Genomic DNA, 15,782 nt, shown 5'->3' on the forward strand with positions numbered 1-15,782 from the left:
GTTGCTTTTTAACAATAGGGTAACAACCTTGGTTGCATATCAGAATGACCTGGGGAGCTTGTTAAAAATACACCTGTCCGTGCTCCAGCTCTCAGCTCCGGGAAATTCTGAATAGGCAGGGTCCAAGGTGTGTGGCGTTTCCACAACAAGCTCCCCAAGTGACTCTGATAAACCAGGATTAAGAAACACGGCTCCAAGCGCAGAAAGAACGAATTACAGTCGTTCAGCCACAAGTCAACCAGGTGGATGCCCTTGAAATCTACAACATGGGCACCTGGTTAAAGTCGTTTATAAGGTTGGTTCTATTTCCACTGCTTTAATGTCGGATAGTGATAATCTGGAAAGCATCCCAGAGATAAGGCTGGGTCCAATCTTCTTTGTAAAACACCTGGAACAAGGCTGCTATGGAGGAATAAGGTAGCTACAGCCAAACGCCACCTCCCAAGCCTCCCCAAATACTCTGTCCTCCTTTCTATCTCACATGAGATATGGTTATTTGTGTAAAATTTCTCCTGCACTACATTGTGAAGTATTCCGGAGCAGGAACAATCCTCTTTTTCTCCCACGAAGGAACCCGGTAACCCATACATAATAGCTATTGACCGGTGTTTTGAATCGAACGGAATCCTTCTCTTCCAACTTCTAGCGTCTGACCATATATACATATAACTATAATGGATATTTATAAAGAAAACCCATACAAGTACGTATTTGTTTAGAAAACATTTCAATCACACAAAAATGATTTACATAAGGAAGAAAGAACAATCAAATAAGCACCCACGGACCCACTCCCCAAATCATGAAGCAGGACGTTGCCAATACCTTTCAGGCCACCTGTTAAGCTAGAGCCTTTTGAACAGTAACAAGCTTCTGAAATTTAAATCAGAATGCTTGCGTTCAATCACCGGTTGATTGGATCATGCATTCACTTGTCAGGTGTGCCTTCTACGTCTCAGAACCCACGTAGACGAGGTGGTTATTTCTACCGTGGGAGTGCGGAGGGGTCTAAAGGGACGTAAGCTACAGCCAGAAGCGTGCACACTGCCTCTGCGGCAAACGGTCCTAACCCAGCTCGGCCCTCTCCGGAGCGGGCGGGGTTTGCTGTGCGGACACTTTGGGCAGAAACTACGCGTCCCGGCAGTCCGCGGGGCGAGTGGGCGGGGCCGGGCCGGGGGCGGGGGCCGGGCGAGGGGGGCATTGTGTCGGGAGCGCCGAGCCGCATTTGTCTGCTCGAGGTGCTTCGCGAGAGAGCGTTGTTTTCGCCGGCCGGGGGCTGCAAGTGTCAGCGGCGGCCGCGGCCCGGCGCAAGACCGAGTCCGAGGACGCACGCGCCAGCTGGCCGCGATCGCAGGCAGGGGGCGGCGTGCCAGAGGAGCAACATGCAGATAGGCGCCCGGCGCCCTGACGACCCCTCCCGAGGCAAAGAGGCCGGGGCGGCGCTGGGGCGGTGGAGAGCATGAGGGAGGCCGGGGGGCGGCTCGGCTCGGAGCGCTGCTAGGGAGCGGTGCGCGCTGCACACTCGCCGGGGCGCAGCCGAGAGCGGGGAGCCGGGCGGGTCGCGCCACGGGGCGGGAGCCGGCCGCCGGGAGCTGTTCTGATTTCCGAAGCGAACGCGAGGGGCCCGGAGCAGCCCCCGGCCCCGGCGTGCAGCCAACATGGGCAACGCGGGGAGCATGGATTCGCAGCAGACCGATTTCAGGGCGCACAACGTGCCTTTGAAGCTGCCGATGCCCGAGCCAGGTGAACTGGAAGAGCGATTTGCCATCGTGCTGGTGAGTGCGCGGCGGGGCTCCGGGCGGGGAGGCGCAGCTGACCCCCGCCCCCTCTTCTTCTCCCGGCGCCGGGAGCGAGCCTCCTGTCCCAAGGGGGAGGCGCCCACCTTCCCCATTGTGGCCTCCCCAGCCTTACTTTTATCCGCTCCCCTCCAGCCCCCGCGCTCAGCTCTCTCGGGGTCCCGGGATGGGGCCGGGGGCTCGGGGCGGGCTGCCTGGCCAGCCCAGAGCCCATTGTCTGGCGGGAGAAGCACCACGCAGCGCGTGTGCCGGGGAGGTGCGGCGTGGGCGTGAAGGGAAGGTGGCGCGGGCCGGGGAGAAGGGGGCGGCGTGCCGCTAAGGCTTTTTGTTAAAAACAACAACAACAACAACAAAAAAAAACAAAACCCCAAAGCCCCGCACCCCCCGAGTCCCTGCGGACCGTCCAGCGTGCGGGGTCCCTGGCAGACGGGTGCATGTGGCCGGCGGCGGGTGGCGCGCGAAGGCGAACTTGGAGGCGGACGTAGCGGCTTGGCCGAGGGGAGCTGGCCCGAAAGGGAAAGATAAGGAAACCCGCGGCAGTGCGGCGCCCCGGTCCCTAAGCTGGGAGGGGCGGGATCTGAAACCCGGGCGGGAGAGCAGCTTTGCCTCAGCTCGTTCCTTTTGGTCTTAAACCTTAGACCACAAGAATGTGCAGTTTTGCGGGGACGTGTTTCGAGCTGTTCTGACATCAGGGTCGACCCCTTCCCTCCCCCCCACCCCCAGTCCCCGGCACACACAGCAAAATCCCCGGCTCCCTCTTGAAGTCTGCTTTTAGCTTTTTAAATCCAAGACACTGAAGACTCCCTTCTTTCTCCCTTCTGCTGGGACTAAGTTTCTGAGCCCCTCCCAACCACAGCTTGTCAGTGCTGTGAGCTCCGGAGGGTGTGGCGGCCTCCCCCTCGACCCAGCCAGAGTCTGTACTACAGCTGGTCCCCAGACTTCCGATTTTTAGTGACCCAGCCTCCTTAAAGGGATGTTGGAAGGGAAACCGGCAAGATCCGACGCGTTCCTATTCCTTACACTTGTACATTTACCTTTTCTTAGCTAGTTACCTCTAAACTCTACGAGGCTAGGCAGCAAGAGAACCTTGTGCTCAAGGCAGTCAAATTTGCGTGTGCCTGCGGGTGTTTGGTGTGTAACCTCCTAACTTTGGGAAGGGTTCTGAGTCTGAACACCGGGACATTTAAATTTGCCTTTCTTCAGGCCTTTTAAAAGGGCAGGTTTGACAGGGGGTATAACGTTTTGGAGGCTAGGTTAGCTTTGTGCTCTTCGAGACAACAGAGGGCAAAAGCTTTTTTCACGCCACCCGGAAAGTCTGGTGTGGCAGTCGGGAGATAGATGAGGCCGCCTGTCTTGCTTTGCATCTTCTGTGATCTCCCACAGCTGCTCCCGTCGTTGTGCAAGATGGGACACACTGAAATGAAACAGCATAGGCTTAATTACTTCTCAAGGCAGCCTGGGTGCATACTTGACCTGTCTTTCCAGAGACAACGTTTTTATTAAAAATCCTCTTCCTTCCAGACAGATGGTTCTTACCTCCTAGCTCTGGGCTTTCTGTCTTTTCATCCTGTGGTGCTGTGTGTATGTACGTGTATACTGGAAATGGAAGGGCCAGTGACACAGGAAAACCAGATCACAATAATGCAATTAAGTTCTGCTCAATTGGGCTAGCGTGTTTTGCCTGAGATTTCAGTTATGCTGTTGATTAATAACACATGATATGAATTAATCTTTAGAAAAAATGTTTCATCATTAGCATGGTGGATTTGTGTTACTCAAGTCTAGCAGTCACAGACTTAGTATGTCACATTTATGATTCTGCATCACAAACTCCTTGGGGCAATGGTTGGTTGTTGTGGTTACTTTTACTCTACTGTGTGTCACACACAATTGCTGGATGTGGTTCTTAATTGTTGATGATATTTTAGTACCTCACAACAAAAAATGAAACCAAAAAATATCAGGCTGACCTTTTCGGAATAGAGACAAAGCTTTTGGAGAAGTCTCAGCTTGGGGACTGCCTTGTTGGTGATGCACTTGGACGTTAATGTGTTTATTGTAACTCCCCCTAGTCAGCTCTAGCTGCTATTTGGAAACCTACAAGAAGAATTAAAAGGTGTCCTCTTTATGCGCTAATGGAAGTCCAGAGTTAAGGTGATTTCTTTTAAGATAATTTTTTTTTCCCTGAAGTTATACATGTGATGCTCTCAACTTTGGTTTTCTTTGTGAATTGCTTAAGTAGTCAACTCAAACCATTTAATTCTAGAGATCAAGGTAGAAGGATAAATTTTAGGTGGCATATTTTAAAGTACATATGTGGAGAAAATTCTTTACCCTGTGACACAGGGAATCATATTGGCATTATTGATACTAGACTTATTTCCTTATATGATAAACATCATATATGTGATTTGGGAGGAAAACTGGATAGTAGTACTGTACAGGAAAGCATACAAGCACCTCATTGTAAGTAAGTATGGTTTACGTCAATAATTAATGAGACATTTCAGACATGGAAAACAATTACACTCTCAAGCTCTAGAATACTTAAAGCATTGGGAAGGAGTAAATAAAAATGAAAATGACAAGTCCATCTATTTCTGGAAAATCTTGAGACCAAACCTACTCAGAGACTGTTTCCTTACCCCTTCATCAGTCTAAGTTACATTGTATGACTCTAAAAAACTAATAGATATGAATGGAAAGAGGAAAGGAGTGAGAGATTGTGGAATTAAGATCAGTGGAGGGGTTAACTAAAAAAAAAGTAATTTTTATAGGAAAAGTTTTGAAATAGATTTGAATTCCTGAACTTCCTGTAATTAAAGACTAGTAAAAATTGGATCCAAATCTTAGGAGCTTAATCTTCCTAAGGAGAGTCTCTCTCCTTGAGCTTGTCTTCAGCACTGTCATAGTAGTTGTAAAATGTATTTCTGGGAAAACATTACTCCTTGTATACATGTAACTGTTTGCATCTTTGTACCTACCTTTCAGATAGGGCAGTAAAGTGATGTGCCTTTGTGCATATGTGTGTGATATTTTTGTTAAACTGTTCGATAGAAGTATTTCATAAACTCGGTCACCTACTTTTATTCCTTTAGGGTGTGTATGTCACATATTTTACAGGTAACATTGGTGTGTGTATTTTTTGGGTCCTACACATTTATAATTAAATATCCATGTGGCTCTTCATTGTATTAAACATTGCCTAAATGTTGGAAATATACGTACATACACATACACCCTCCTCTGCCCTTTATTTTCAAAGATGATGCTATGAAGTTTATTTTGGGGTGGGGTGAAGAATTGATGGTCTCTGTCCAAGAACACCTTTTTCTACATTAGACATTCTGTATCATTCACTAATTTTTGGCTTGAAGTCATTGTTTACAAATAAAATATGAGTTCCCTAATGCCTTTGTCAAGGAGCTGTCGCAAGGATTCGTTCTTTGAATGTCAGAGGAGAGGATAATTTTAAGCCCTCTATCCTAGCTGCTGTATCTCTGTGTGATATCAGATATCAGGCTGCTGTGCAAACAGATTCAAAAAGACGGATTAGAAAGTGATGGTTTAGGGCAGTATTATGTCTGTGAGAACTACTTGGGTGTGTGAATAATTTGAGTCGATTTCTTTCCAGTTTTTTTTCCTTCTTGCCCTGAGGTTGAACATAGTCATTCTGCTTTAGGAAGAAGTAGGAACGTTTTCTGAGTACCTATTATTAGCCCCTCCCCCCCCCCCCCCCATGCTTACATTATTCATTTAATCCTCACAATCATTCTGGAAATAAAATTACCTAAGTTGCCCACAGTCCTACAGATATGGAATAACTGATCTAGGATTTTTAATCCAGATTGGGCTTTCTGCCCCCTCTCCCCCACCCCATATTATACTTCCTGAGGCCTTTGAACTGGAAAGGGGGAAAATGCCTGGAGCTAGCAGTAAAGCTGTTTAAGAAAAAAAAAAGAAATCCCTAAATCTGATAAATGCAAGTTTCAACTGTAGAAAATAGACAAAAATGTCTTAGAAGTGACCGCTGTGAGGTGCGCTTGATGTTTTATTTTCAATGTCAAACATTTTGGCATCCTCACTATGCCGTTCCATTTTTCAGGCATGGAGTTAAATACTGATTTGGTCTGAAAGTGTGCTCTTTGGTTTTTTCTATCAAGGCAGACTTGAACTACCTTGGTTGGGAATTTAGGATTTCCAAATCAGAGGAGAGACAATCTGTCAGTGCCGTGCATATACTGTGAATGTAATTCCTTGTGAAAGGACAAGGAAAGTCAAGTTTTAACGTTTAAGTTTATTTCCCTTTGCAAGGTGTTGTTCTCTTTTAACCACTTCCAAGGAGAGCTCTTGCCATGCAGTCTGCTGAGCAGATGGATGGGTGAGAGTGTAGTTAGGTCATCGTCAGATGCTTGCTGACTTTTCTCACATCCTTTCTCCTATTACGGAAAGGAGGTAGAGAAGTTGGGCTGGGGGCAGGGTGGAGCATTGTAACTTTGAGCCATTCTAGCTCATCCTAGGTACTATCACTGAGCCACTTTATTTTACCAAAGTTGGGAATATATGCTTCTTATTGGGGTGCATTCCACCTCCCATAATGCCAGTATATTTGGATATCCAGTACAGAAATCAATCCGAGGTTATTATCTGAATACAAATGTTTGGCTCCAGTAAGAGACTGGCAGCAACACAAACTGATGACCTTTGGGAAGAAAAGGTATGCATGCCCTTAAGTCCTTAGGCGATAAGAATTACTTTTGCTGGTGGCCTCTCATTTAGCAAATAGAATTGGCCTGGGAGGCAGGAGACCTAGTTTCTAGGATTAATCTGCTGCACCAGGTTGAGCAAGTTAAAATCTTTCCCCTGGTCCTTGATTTTCTTCCTCTGTAAGTTGGAATAAAATTTGACACAACTATTAAGATAGGAGATTTTTTTAGATGATAGCACTTGAAAGTGTAAAATTTCCAGAATCTACCGTCCTGTGCTGCATCAGCTGACTTTGCATTTTGAAGAGCTTTGTGCAGGACTGTGTTTTAGCTGTATTCTGTGTGGTCTAGAGAGTAGAATTGCCAGGGTCATTGACTGAAAGCCACCTAAGCTTAAGGAAAAGTGTATTAACATTTAGAGTTGTCAAGGAAATGAACAGTGAGCTCTCCGTTAGAGTTGCTCACACAGAAGCTGTATGAAAAATGCTGGTGACTGGAAGTTCTTTGCAAACCCAAGACCTGGCTAGTGGCTATTGGCTTCAGTGGTGCCCTCTTTGAGGTTAGCCTGCTGTCGGCAGTTTCTAGACCTAGAATCCTAGCACCTGAGAGTGGGGAAGGATCCCCCCCCCCCCCCCCCCCCCCCCCCCCGCCGCATAGAGTCCTCCTGGGCTTAAGAAAAAAGTGTGGGCTCATGTTTGTTCTGGAAATTCATTTTACTTTACAGAAACTGTTGCTTGAAGGGCTTGGTCTTAGAAGTGTGCTCCTTTTTTTCATACTTAGGACTTGGGGCAAAAGGGCAAGGTGAAGTGGGCTTCTTTATGCTTACGGGTAACATGTGGCATGAAGATGGCTGATAGAAGCAGCGCTGATTCCAGATGATCCTTTCCACTTGGCAAGAGTGCTGGCAGTTGGAAGCCTCTTAGGAACAAAGCACTGACACCTTAGAAAAGAACAGACTGAATTGCTTAAGAGTGGGGGAGTGAGTTGCAAACTGTCTCTTCCCTTCTAGAATGGGGGTGTTTCTTCCCTTTCCCCACCACGAGAACTATGTCCCCAGGCTTTGGGGTCATGGTTTGTATAGAGAGGCTTCATGCACCTTGTTCGCTCTCATCTACTTGAATACTGCTGGCAGAGATAACTCCTGTCTTTTCTTTCCTTTAAGATAGTGCCTGCACAGACTGCAGGTGGTCTCCCCCTTTCCCAGTTACCCTGTCCTCTTTTCCCGGAGCTTTCAACCAAACACCAAGGAGTATGCAGTTTCCATTGGATATAATTTGGAAGCAGTGTCTAGGGAAGAGCTGGTAGGCCGGAGAGCTGTGATGCAGCGGAGGCCCACAAATGTGGGCCAGGATGGCTGGGAATTCCTACTCGAGGTTTAGTGGTATTTGTTGTAAACAGGAGAAGTGTACTTTCTGCTCACAGTCTTAATAAAAAAAACAAACTGAGTCACATCTTCGTGCCCACCACACACAAAACAAAAACCCATGACCAGTGGCATAGCTTACAGATAGTCACCTCATAACAAACTTTTTCTAGCTTTTAGGACACACCAAAGGTGTTCCTCAGATCACATTTTTGGTGTTCTTGTGCAGCCTGTAATGGGCTTTAGTGACTTGGAATTCACACATAGTCTACTTTGTTCTTTGAGGAGTTGCTGTTTGTAAGCCCCTCTGTCCGTTGCTACAAAAGCCGAAAGCTTTGAGGTGTTTAGATCCTGCTATAGCCGCAAGTAATCTCTCTCGACTGATTTCTGTGGGGTAAATGGTGCCCGTGCCTGGTTTATACTAAGAACTTGTTGGCTTTGGGAAAAGTGTCCGATTATTTACATTTTTGGCCCTGTGGCTCATGTTGGGCACTAAGGTATGCCTGTTACCTGAAGGTCCTGCCTTGAATTAAGGATTTGCTCTGGAACCTGACTTCTTTTCTGTGTTGTTCTTTTTTTCCCTTGGGAGTTGCATTGAACGCTTTAAGGCAGGATAATGAAGGGATTGACAAGCCGAAATGGTAGTCCTCAAACTTGGCTGTATATTGGCATCACCTGGGAGCCTCAAAAACCATAGATGCCTGGGTTGATAAATTGGGTGTAGTAGGAAAGGAATTGTTTTAGAAGTACCAAAAATTATGGGGAAATTAGGCTAAGTGGAGAAGAGGTAAAAAAACAAAAAAACAAAAAAACAAAAAAAAAACCCACACACACAAAATTTTCCCCCCAAAATCTTAAAGACCTTTGATTCAACTGAAAGCATCAAGATGAGAAATAAGAAATGGATCCAAGTCTGTTGAATTTTAGACTCATTTAACTATTTAAGAAATGATCATCAAATAATCATGATGAAAATTGACGGAGAAAGTTCTATATATTATAGCTCAAGAGTGAACAGTGGCCCTGAGGTGTACTTCTGGAGTAGGAAAATCAATAAATCAATTGTATTTTTGCTTAGGCCTCTATTCTCAAGCTTAATTGTTTGTTGGTTCAATGTAGGCCTTTTGCTTTGATCTCTGGTTTTACCACTTACAAAGACTTGATGAGCTTGGCTTCCCGGAGAGAAATTCAAATACACTTGTGAAATGTAAACAACATTCATTTATTAAGAATCCTATAATCAGGGCAAATTGGCATGCTTATATAAGCAATTAGCTTTGAGAATAGAAAGATAAATAGGATGGTAGGTCAAGAATGAGCTGATTGTTCTCCATGCAAGACTCTAGTTATTTCTTCAGTAGTTATAACATAAGCAAATAGACATTCCTCTTATTCATAATCTTTAGCATTTGTGGTTTGGGATTTGAGGACAGCGTATGTGGTTTTTTGAATTGAGAGGGTAGAAGCAATTATTGTCTCATTTTCATCTAGAAATATAAATAAATCATTCAAGGAAATGTAGGTAGTTTATAATCAGATAAAACTTTGCAGTAATTGGGAACAGGGCAAGAGAAGGTTTGGATTTAGATGGGAATATTAAAGAATGATAATGGAGTTATTTTTATTTTGGTGGGGAAGGTAAAGAAGATGACTTACAATGGCAGAAAGATGGAAAATAAGCTCATTTATTTACTTTTAGGGAGTGTGTGTGTGTGTAGAAGAAAGCATTAGGATAACTAATAGGAGACGTTGGTAGGACACAATTAGATTTGTTCCATGGCAACATTGCCCGGTGAGGTCAGTACTGCCCCACCTCATCTCTGTGGAAGCTGGGGAGCCTACTTGCAAAGGCTAAGAATCCGGTCAATCGGTTTTGTAGGTTAGTTTCACTTCTGGCCCTTTTAGTCCCCAGTATGGTCAGTCTTGTGGTTCTTCCGAGGAAGCTGTCTCTTTTTAGTGACAGTGGGCTATCTTGAATAATTGGGATTTGTTATCCCCGAGGACTTCTGCCTGGTGAACTTAGAAGTTCAAGTCAGTCCAAATGTCTTGGGACCGGGAAGCTATAAACTTGGAATTGGTGAGTCCTCGGGCCTTATCACACAATCCTTATTCCACTGCCAACGAATGGGGCCCTCCAGATGTGAACCAGTAGGGACTGTTTAGAACTATGTGGCCTCCTGGGTTTGTGGAACCATTAAGCTTGCCAGGTTCATTCTCTTCAGTGTCCTTTCTCAAAAGCAGTTTTGAGTGTCAGAGTTGTCGGCCTTGTGGAAAGCATTTGTTTGCTTTAGAAATTTCTAGATTGTGAATTTACCAGATCCTCATTTAATGGAGTACTTCTTTAACATTAGTATTTTTTAAAAATAGGTTTTCTTTTGTTAAATTTTTTTTTTTTTTTTTGAGAGAGTGCTTGGCATGCGTGAGTGCCAGGGGGTGGAATGGGGGGGGGGAGGGGAGAGCATCCCAAGCAGGCTCAACACTGTCAGCACAGAGCCTGATGATATGTGGCTCAATCCCATGAATTGTGAGATCATGACCTGAGCCAAAATCAAGAGTTAGACATGTAACTGACTGAGCCACCCACACACCCCTTGAAAACTTTTTTTGGTTGTTATGGAGGAGGATATCTCCAAATCAGCCTTTAGAAGATCTTTTTATTGAAGAAGAAGATACAAACAGAAATGGGCCCATATCATTAAGTATGCAGGTTGATGGATTTTCACAAACTGAATGCACTGTTGTAACTGGATCAGGAATCAGAATCTGTTTTCTGGTTTTTTTCTTCAAACGTGGTTCATCTTGGCTCCCTGCTGCCCAGCCACTGTCACTCACCTGAACTTAACTTTCTGCATGGTCAGACGTACGTGAAAGAGAGTAGACCACAGGATTGTGCCTTGCGGTCTTCTTGTAAGTGACTCTAACCATGAGGTTTCCACTACTTCCTTTGAGAGATTTCCTCAGCCCAAGTAGGCCTGACCGTTAGGAAATATTGACATTGTAGCATCTTCTTGTTGTTTGTGGTTATCTCCTCATTGATAACCCTAATGGTATTTCTTTTGTGTGTGTAGCATCTCTCTTTTTCATAATACTGAGAGGAGGACATTTTGATTTGTGTTCCTAGAGCAAAGCGTGAATGGGGAGCATTTGCACTGGGGTTTCACTACTTGGAATTCTGCACCCATAGATACAAATTTTGTTTATTCATTGTAAGCCTAAATTCTGGCCTTTAGCTTTTGCCATCTTCCTTGATTCCTTTGAAATATTGAAAGGTATCAGAGTGCAGATTTAATCTTGTGGCCCAGTTTTCCTGTCAAAGCCCTATCGTGTTATTCTAGACATTGGTGTGATTTGAGAGGCTCTTCAGCCATGTTTGTTGTTAGGGTTTCCCTTCCACACTCACCTCTGTAACTTCTGTATCCCTCCCAGAGCTGTCCTCGAAATCGTCCACAGTCTGGCCAGACCCCTCTCCTCTTCTGTCTCCTTGCTTGAACACTCCCTGCATACAGAACTTTCCCTCCATTATGCCTTTTCTCGCAGTGACTCTCCTGCATGGCAGGTGCTTCTTGGCTTCTCTCTTTCTAGGATTCTATCCAGCCTTCAAGGCTCTTCTGAAATCACTCCTCTTCCCAGTGTCCTTGTAGGCCAGCATCAGCTTGGAGGAGGTGGGAAAAACAGTTCTCCTCTTTTTGATCTTTTTATTGTATGAATAGTATGAATTATTTCTCTTACTCATCGGGCCCTTGATTAAATACCACCTTGTATGAGGTGTGATTGTAAAATAAAGGGATGCTTTTATGTGTAGCTTCGTAGCCATTCATTATACTCTTAGCCATCATTTATGTCTGTTTTATTTGCCAATTCACATTGTGGGCTCCTAGAAGACCAGGATCATATCTTACAGGCCCTGGCACTTTTCCTTATTCAGCACAGCGCTTGGTCCAGGGAAGAGTCTCAGCAGGCATTTACTGACTTGGCTAGAGAAGGATATGATATGGGCTGAAACAGGACGGGAACTGAGTAGCTGACCACACTGGGCTGACTGTTAATTGCACATAACTTGCCAGTTGTGTTGAAGTGACACTTTGTAACAGATTCTTACTCATCCTGGTATTCTCCTTATCACTCCTTTGTAGTAGGTGCCCAGGAATACTAAGCGTTCATAGTAAGTTGACATCATGCTTCACATGACTCCTTGTGGAAAACTGGTGAATTAAAAGAGGAGGAGGACAGTGAAATGGCCAACAAAATCTATTTTTTTTCACTGTCACCAAGCCATATCAGTCTGTCATGATGTACCATCATCGAGGGAGTAGTAGTAGCCCAGTAGTCTAGGGCTTTCTAAAAGCAAAATGTTCCTTATGATGCTTTATTTGGAGTCAGGCACGTTTAAGTGAGCAGTATTCCCTATTTGGGCAATTTGGTGCTTTGCTGTTTGTGAAATGCTTTCAAATTATCTTTTGTGATTCTATGAGTTCTTTTATTTTTTAAGTTTATTCATTTTTGAGAGAGTGCGAGCATGCAAGTGAGAGAGGGGCAGAGAGAGGGGCAGAGAGAGAGGGAGACAGACAGAATCTGAAGCAGGCTCCAGGCTCTGAGCTGTCAGCACAGAGCTCGATGTGGGGCTCGAACTCATGAACCATGAGATCATGACCTGACCCGAAGTTGGATGCTAAACCGACTGAGCTACCCAGGCGCCCCATGATTCTAAGAGTTCTCAGTAATTGAGGCAAATGTGGCATGAGGGTGTGTGGCTTGAAGTTCTACAAGAAGGTAGGGAGGTTTGTGATCCCATCTAGGTCCTTAGCACCAGAACTCCAGTGGGGTTCTTAGATTCCATTGTAAGATAAGCCACTCAAGTGCTTACTCATGTTCTGTCTTGTGCCTCATAACCATTATCTCTGATGCTCTCAGCAACCTTTGGAGGGAGATACCTTTTGAGGCAGTGGGGCTCAGAGTGATGTACCAAGTGATGGAGGCAGGATTGGAATCCAGGCCTGTCTCATGAAAGAACCTGCTGCTTTCTCCTGTACCACCCTGTATTTTCTGAATTAGCTGTGAGATGTCATTAAATTTGTGTTTTTGTTCTTCATTTTTCATATACCTTCTGGATTAAATGCATTAATTCATACTCTTGATGTAATTTGTGAGTCCCGTGTCCATATGGTTGTGGATACACTAAGCTCTAAGGGTTCAGAGGGAAAGTGCTGTTTCTGTATTTTGAATATTTAGCAAAAGTTTCCTTGGAATAGGAAGTAGAGGGATGCCAGCTTGGTTGTGCCCATCGTGAGGCTACGTTTTTATTCTACATTATGCAGTTGTGCCCATTTGTCATTGCTTAAGAAGGGATTGTACTTGAATCGGGAGTCCAAGAACATTTATTGAGCACTTACTATGTGCCATGTAGTGTTGTAGGATGCAAAGGTGCATGAGGTTGTCTGGTCATCTGTCCTCAAGGAGTTGATGATCTAGTGGTAGGGGAGGACAGTGGGTGGGTCGGGAGCTAGACATGAAAAGCGTATACACGTACGTAACCGTAGCTGTCCCGTTGCTGCAAATTGTTATATGGAGTATAAAATAGGAAAATGTAAGGTGGTGCCTTGTCTGTAAGATCTGAGGGCTGGGGAGTAGGCAGCCCAGCCCGCGTGTGAAGATCAGGTAGGAGCCCTCCAGCAGGAGTAGCAGCCAGGGCTCCTTTTGTTTCTTCCCTTTATGGCTCAGTATGGGGTTCCGCGGACCCTGGAGCAAACGAAGGGTGTAGCATGTGGATGTCTACTCGGCTTTAGACATTACCTATGGGGAAGCCTCACGGTGGAAGCCCAGGAGTCTATTTCCTTTGTCCTGACAGAGCTGTTTCTTGTAAATGGCGTTGTGCAGTCACAACTCTGCTGCTTGTTAAATTCAAATGACTTTTTTTTCCCCCACCTGACTTCTAACAAATGATCATTGCAATACTATCATTGTTCTAGACCCATGGGACATACCATTTAAGAATGGAATATTTGATTAGTATGAACAGTGCCCTTGTAAGTAAAGACCCTCTGAAGGCTGGTACTTGGAATGGCGCATTTTATCTGCTTGAAACCAAAGGTTGACCTGGGTCAGGTAAGGTATACAGAGAAATTGCATTTTTGCTGTAACTTGCTACTAGCTTATTGCTCAGATTCTTTTTTTTTTTTTAACTACTTTTTTGATATCTGATTTATTTTTAATTTTAAGGGCATCTAAGAGGTTTGATTCTGAAGTTAAAAATAAAAGTTGTACGTAGCTAAAATTATCCCTAAAATCTCCTGAGTTGCTGTGAAGGTACAGCATGCACAGTGCTGGGAGATACAAGCCTAGGACGTAATTGTTACACATGTTAAAGTTGGAGAAGCTGCAAAACTGTACATGCAGATGTCTGGGCATTCAGGCCATTCTGTCTTTCTCAAACCTCTGACCATGACTGGACAATGGGTGGAGAATGCTAACATCTTGCTTGCCTGTGGATTTACTCCATTCCTATCACAGGGATCCTTTAAGTCCATACTAGTGAATTTGTTTGTTTCTTTTTTTGGGAATTTAAGAGAATTTTAAGGCAGTTCTCAGGTTAAAGGTTGTTTTGATGCATGGATAGCAATAAAAACAATTTCCGGCACTTAATGTACATTTCTTTATTTATGGCAGTAAGCATGAAGGTAACTCAGGATCCCTGGAAGGTTGGTGTCACCCCTGTTTCATATGAGAAACTCAGAGGAGTTAAGGGACTTGCCTGAGGACACACATTTGTAAAAGACATTGAAGCTGAAAATCAACCACATTGACTCTAAAGCTGTTACTAACATACTGGTTTTTTTTTTTTTTTTTTTTTTTTTAAGTTTATTTGAGAGAGAGAGTTTGCCCGCACATGTTGGGGAGGGCCAGAGAGAGAGAGGGGGAGAGAGAATCCTAAGCAGGCTCCGCAGTGTCAGCACAGAACCTGATGCGGGGCTCCATCTCATGACTCTGAGATCATGACCTGAGCCGAGATCAAGAGTCGGACGCCTGAGTCAGGCACCCAGGCGCTCCTTTAACATACTGTTTTGATTCCCAATTGCAAACATATAAATATGATAAACAGCAATGTAACGGTTCAAAGTAAATTGAAAGCCCTGTGAGGGTAAGTTCATCTTTGTAGCCTGGATTAATTTTGTTGGTACCTACCCAGAGCCAACAGTAACTATATATACCCTTCAAAAAAGTTAAAGATAAAATAAGAACTGGATGAATAAGCCACTGTCCACTGTTGAAATAGTAAAGGCCAAGTAAGCTTGCAATCAAATTGGCTTTTTTCTAGTAACAGTTGTCCTCTGAAGCCTTTCTGAAGGCTCTCTTTCAGACAACTGTCTCTGAACCTTTGTATTTTTTTTTCCTTAATGTCCCTAGTAAAATGGCTGTGTTGTTACAGCTTGAAGCCTGTGTGGTAAGCCTTTTGATCAGCCCTCGGTGATAACCCACAGACTTGGGCTTCCTTGTGCTGGGAACAACCATTATCTTGTGTTAATTAGTGGGCTTTGTGTTGGGGGTTGCTTGTTTTTAATATACAAATTTCATGTAATCCCATTCACTTATTTACAAAATAATTTGCTCAAAGCCATACGCTCTTAAGATGCTGGGACACAAAAGTGAAAAAAGCATCATCTCTACCTTTGAGGAGTTGACTGCCTGGTGGAGGAAATAGATGTGAAAATGAAAATAGGACTTTTAAAGGCATTTATCATGCGTATAAGTGCTACATACATAATGCGCTATGGATGTACCGGTATATTAAAAGCAAAGTCTTAAAACATTTTAGGTAAGCTGATGAATCTGGACAAGTTAGTTTGGCTGAAAGGTGTAATTCATAAAGGCTAAACAAAATGAATTCTCTGTGACTGAATGCTTAAAGATTCAGGTGTGTTT

At 44.4% G+C, this 15,782-nt stretch overlaps 1 protein-coding gene across 7 annotated transcripts in view; it reads left to right on the forward strand.

Moving 5' to 3' along the window:
* Positions 1 to 1,269: 1,269 nt before the first annotated feature.
* The window catches only part of FMNL2 (formin like 2), a 308,414-nt gene continuing 293,901 nt past the window's right edge, over positions 1,270 to 15,782 (forward strand). For 4 of the 7 annotated variants that reach the window (XM_030325640.1, XM_030325637.1, XM_030325635.1 and 1 more), the window contains exon 1: positions 1,272 to 1,775. In XM_030325640.1, the coding sequence (XP_030181500.1) occupies positions 1,659 to 1,775 (117 nt within the window). In that variant the 5' untranslated portion in view covers positions 1,272 to 1,658. Of the gene's footprint in view, positions 1,776 to 15,782 lie in introns of all 7 variants that reach the window. The other 3 variants (XM_030325634.1, XM_030325639.1, XM_030325636.1) reach the window with 2 other exon arrangements.

This window comes from Lynx canadensis, chromosome C1, assembly GCF_007474595.2.
Source record: "Lynx canadensis isolate LIC74 chromosome C1, mLynCan4.pri.v2, whole genome shotgun sequence".
NCBI classification, from domain to species: Eukaryota; Metazoa; Chordata; class Mammalia; order Carnivora; family Felidae; genus Lynx; species Lynx canadensis.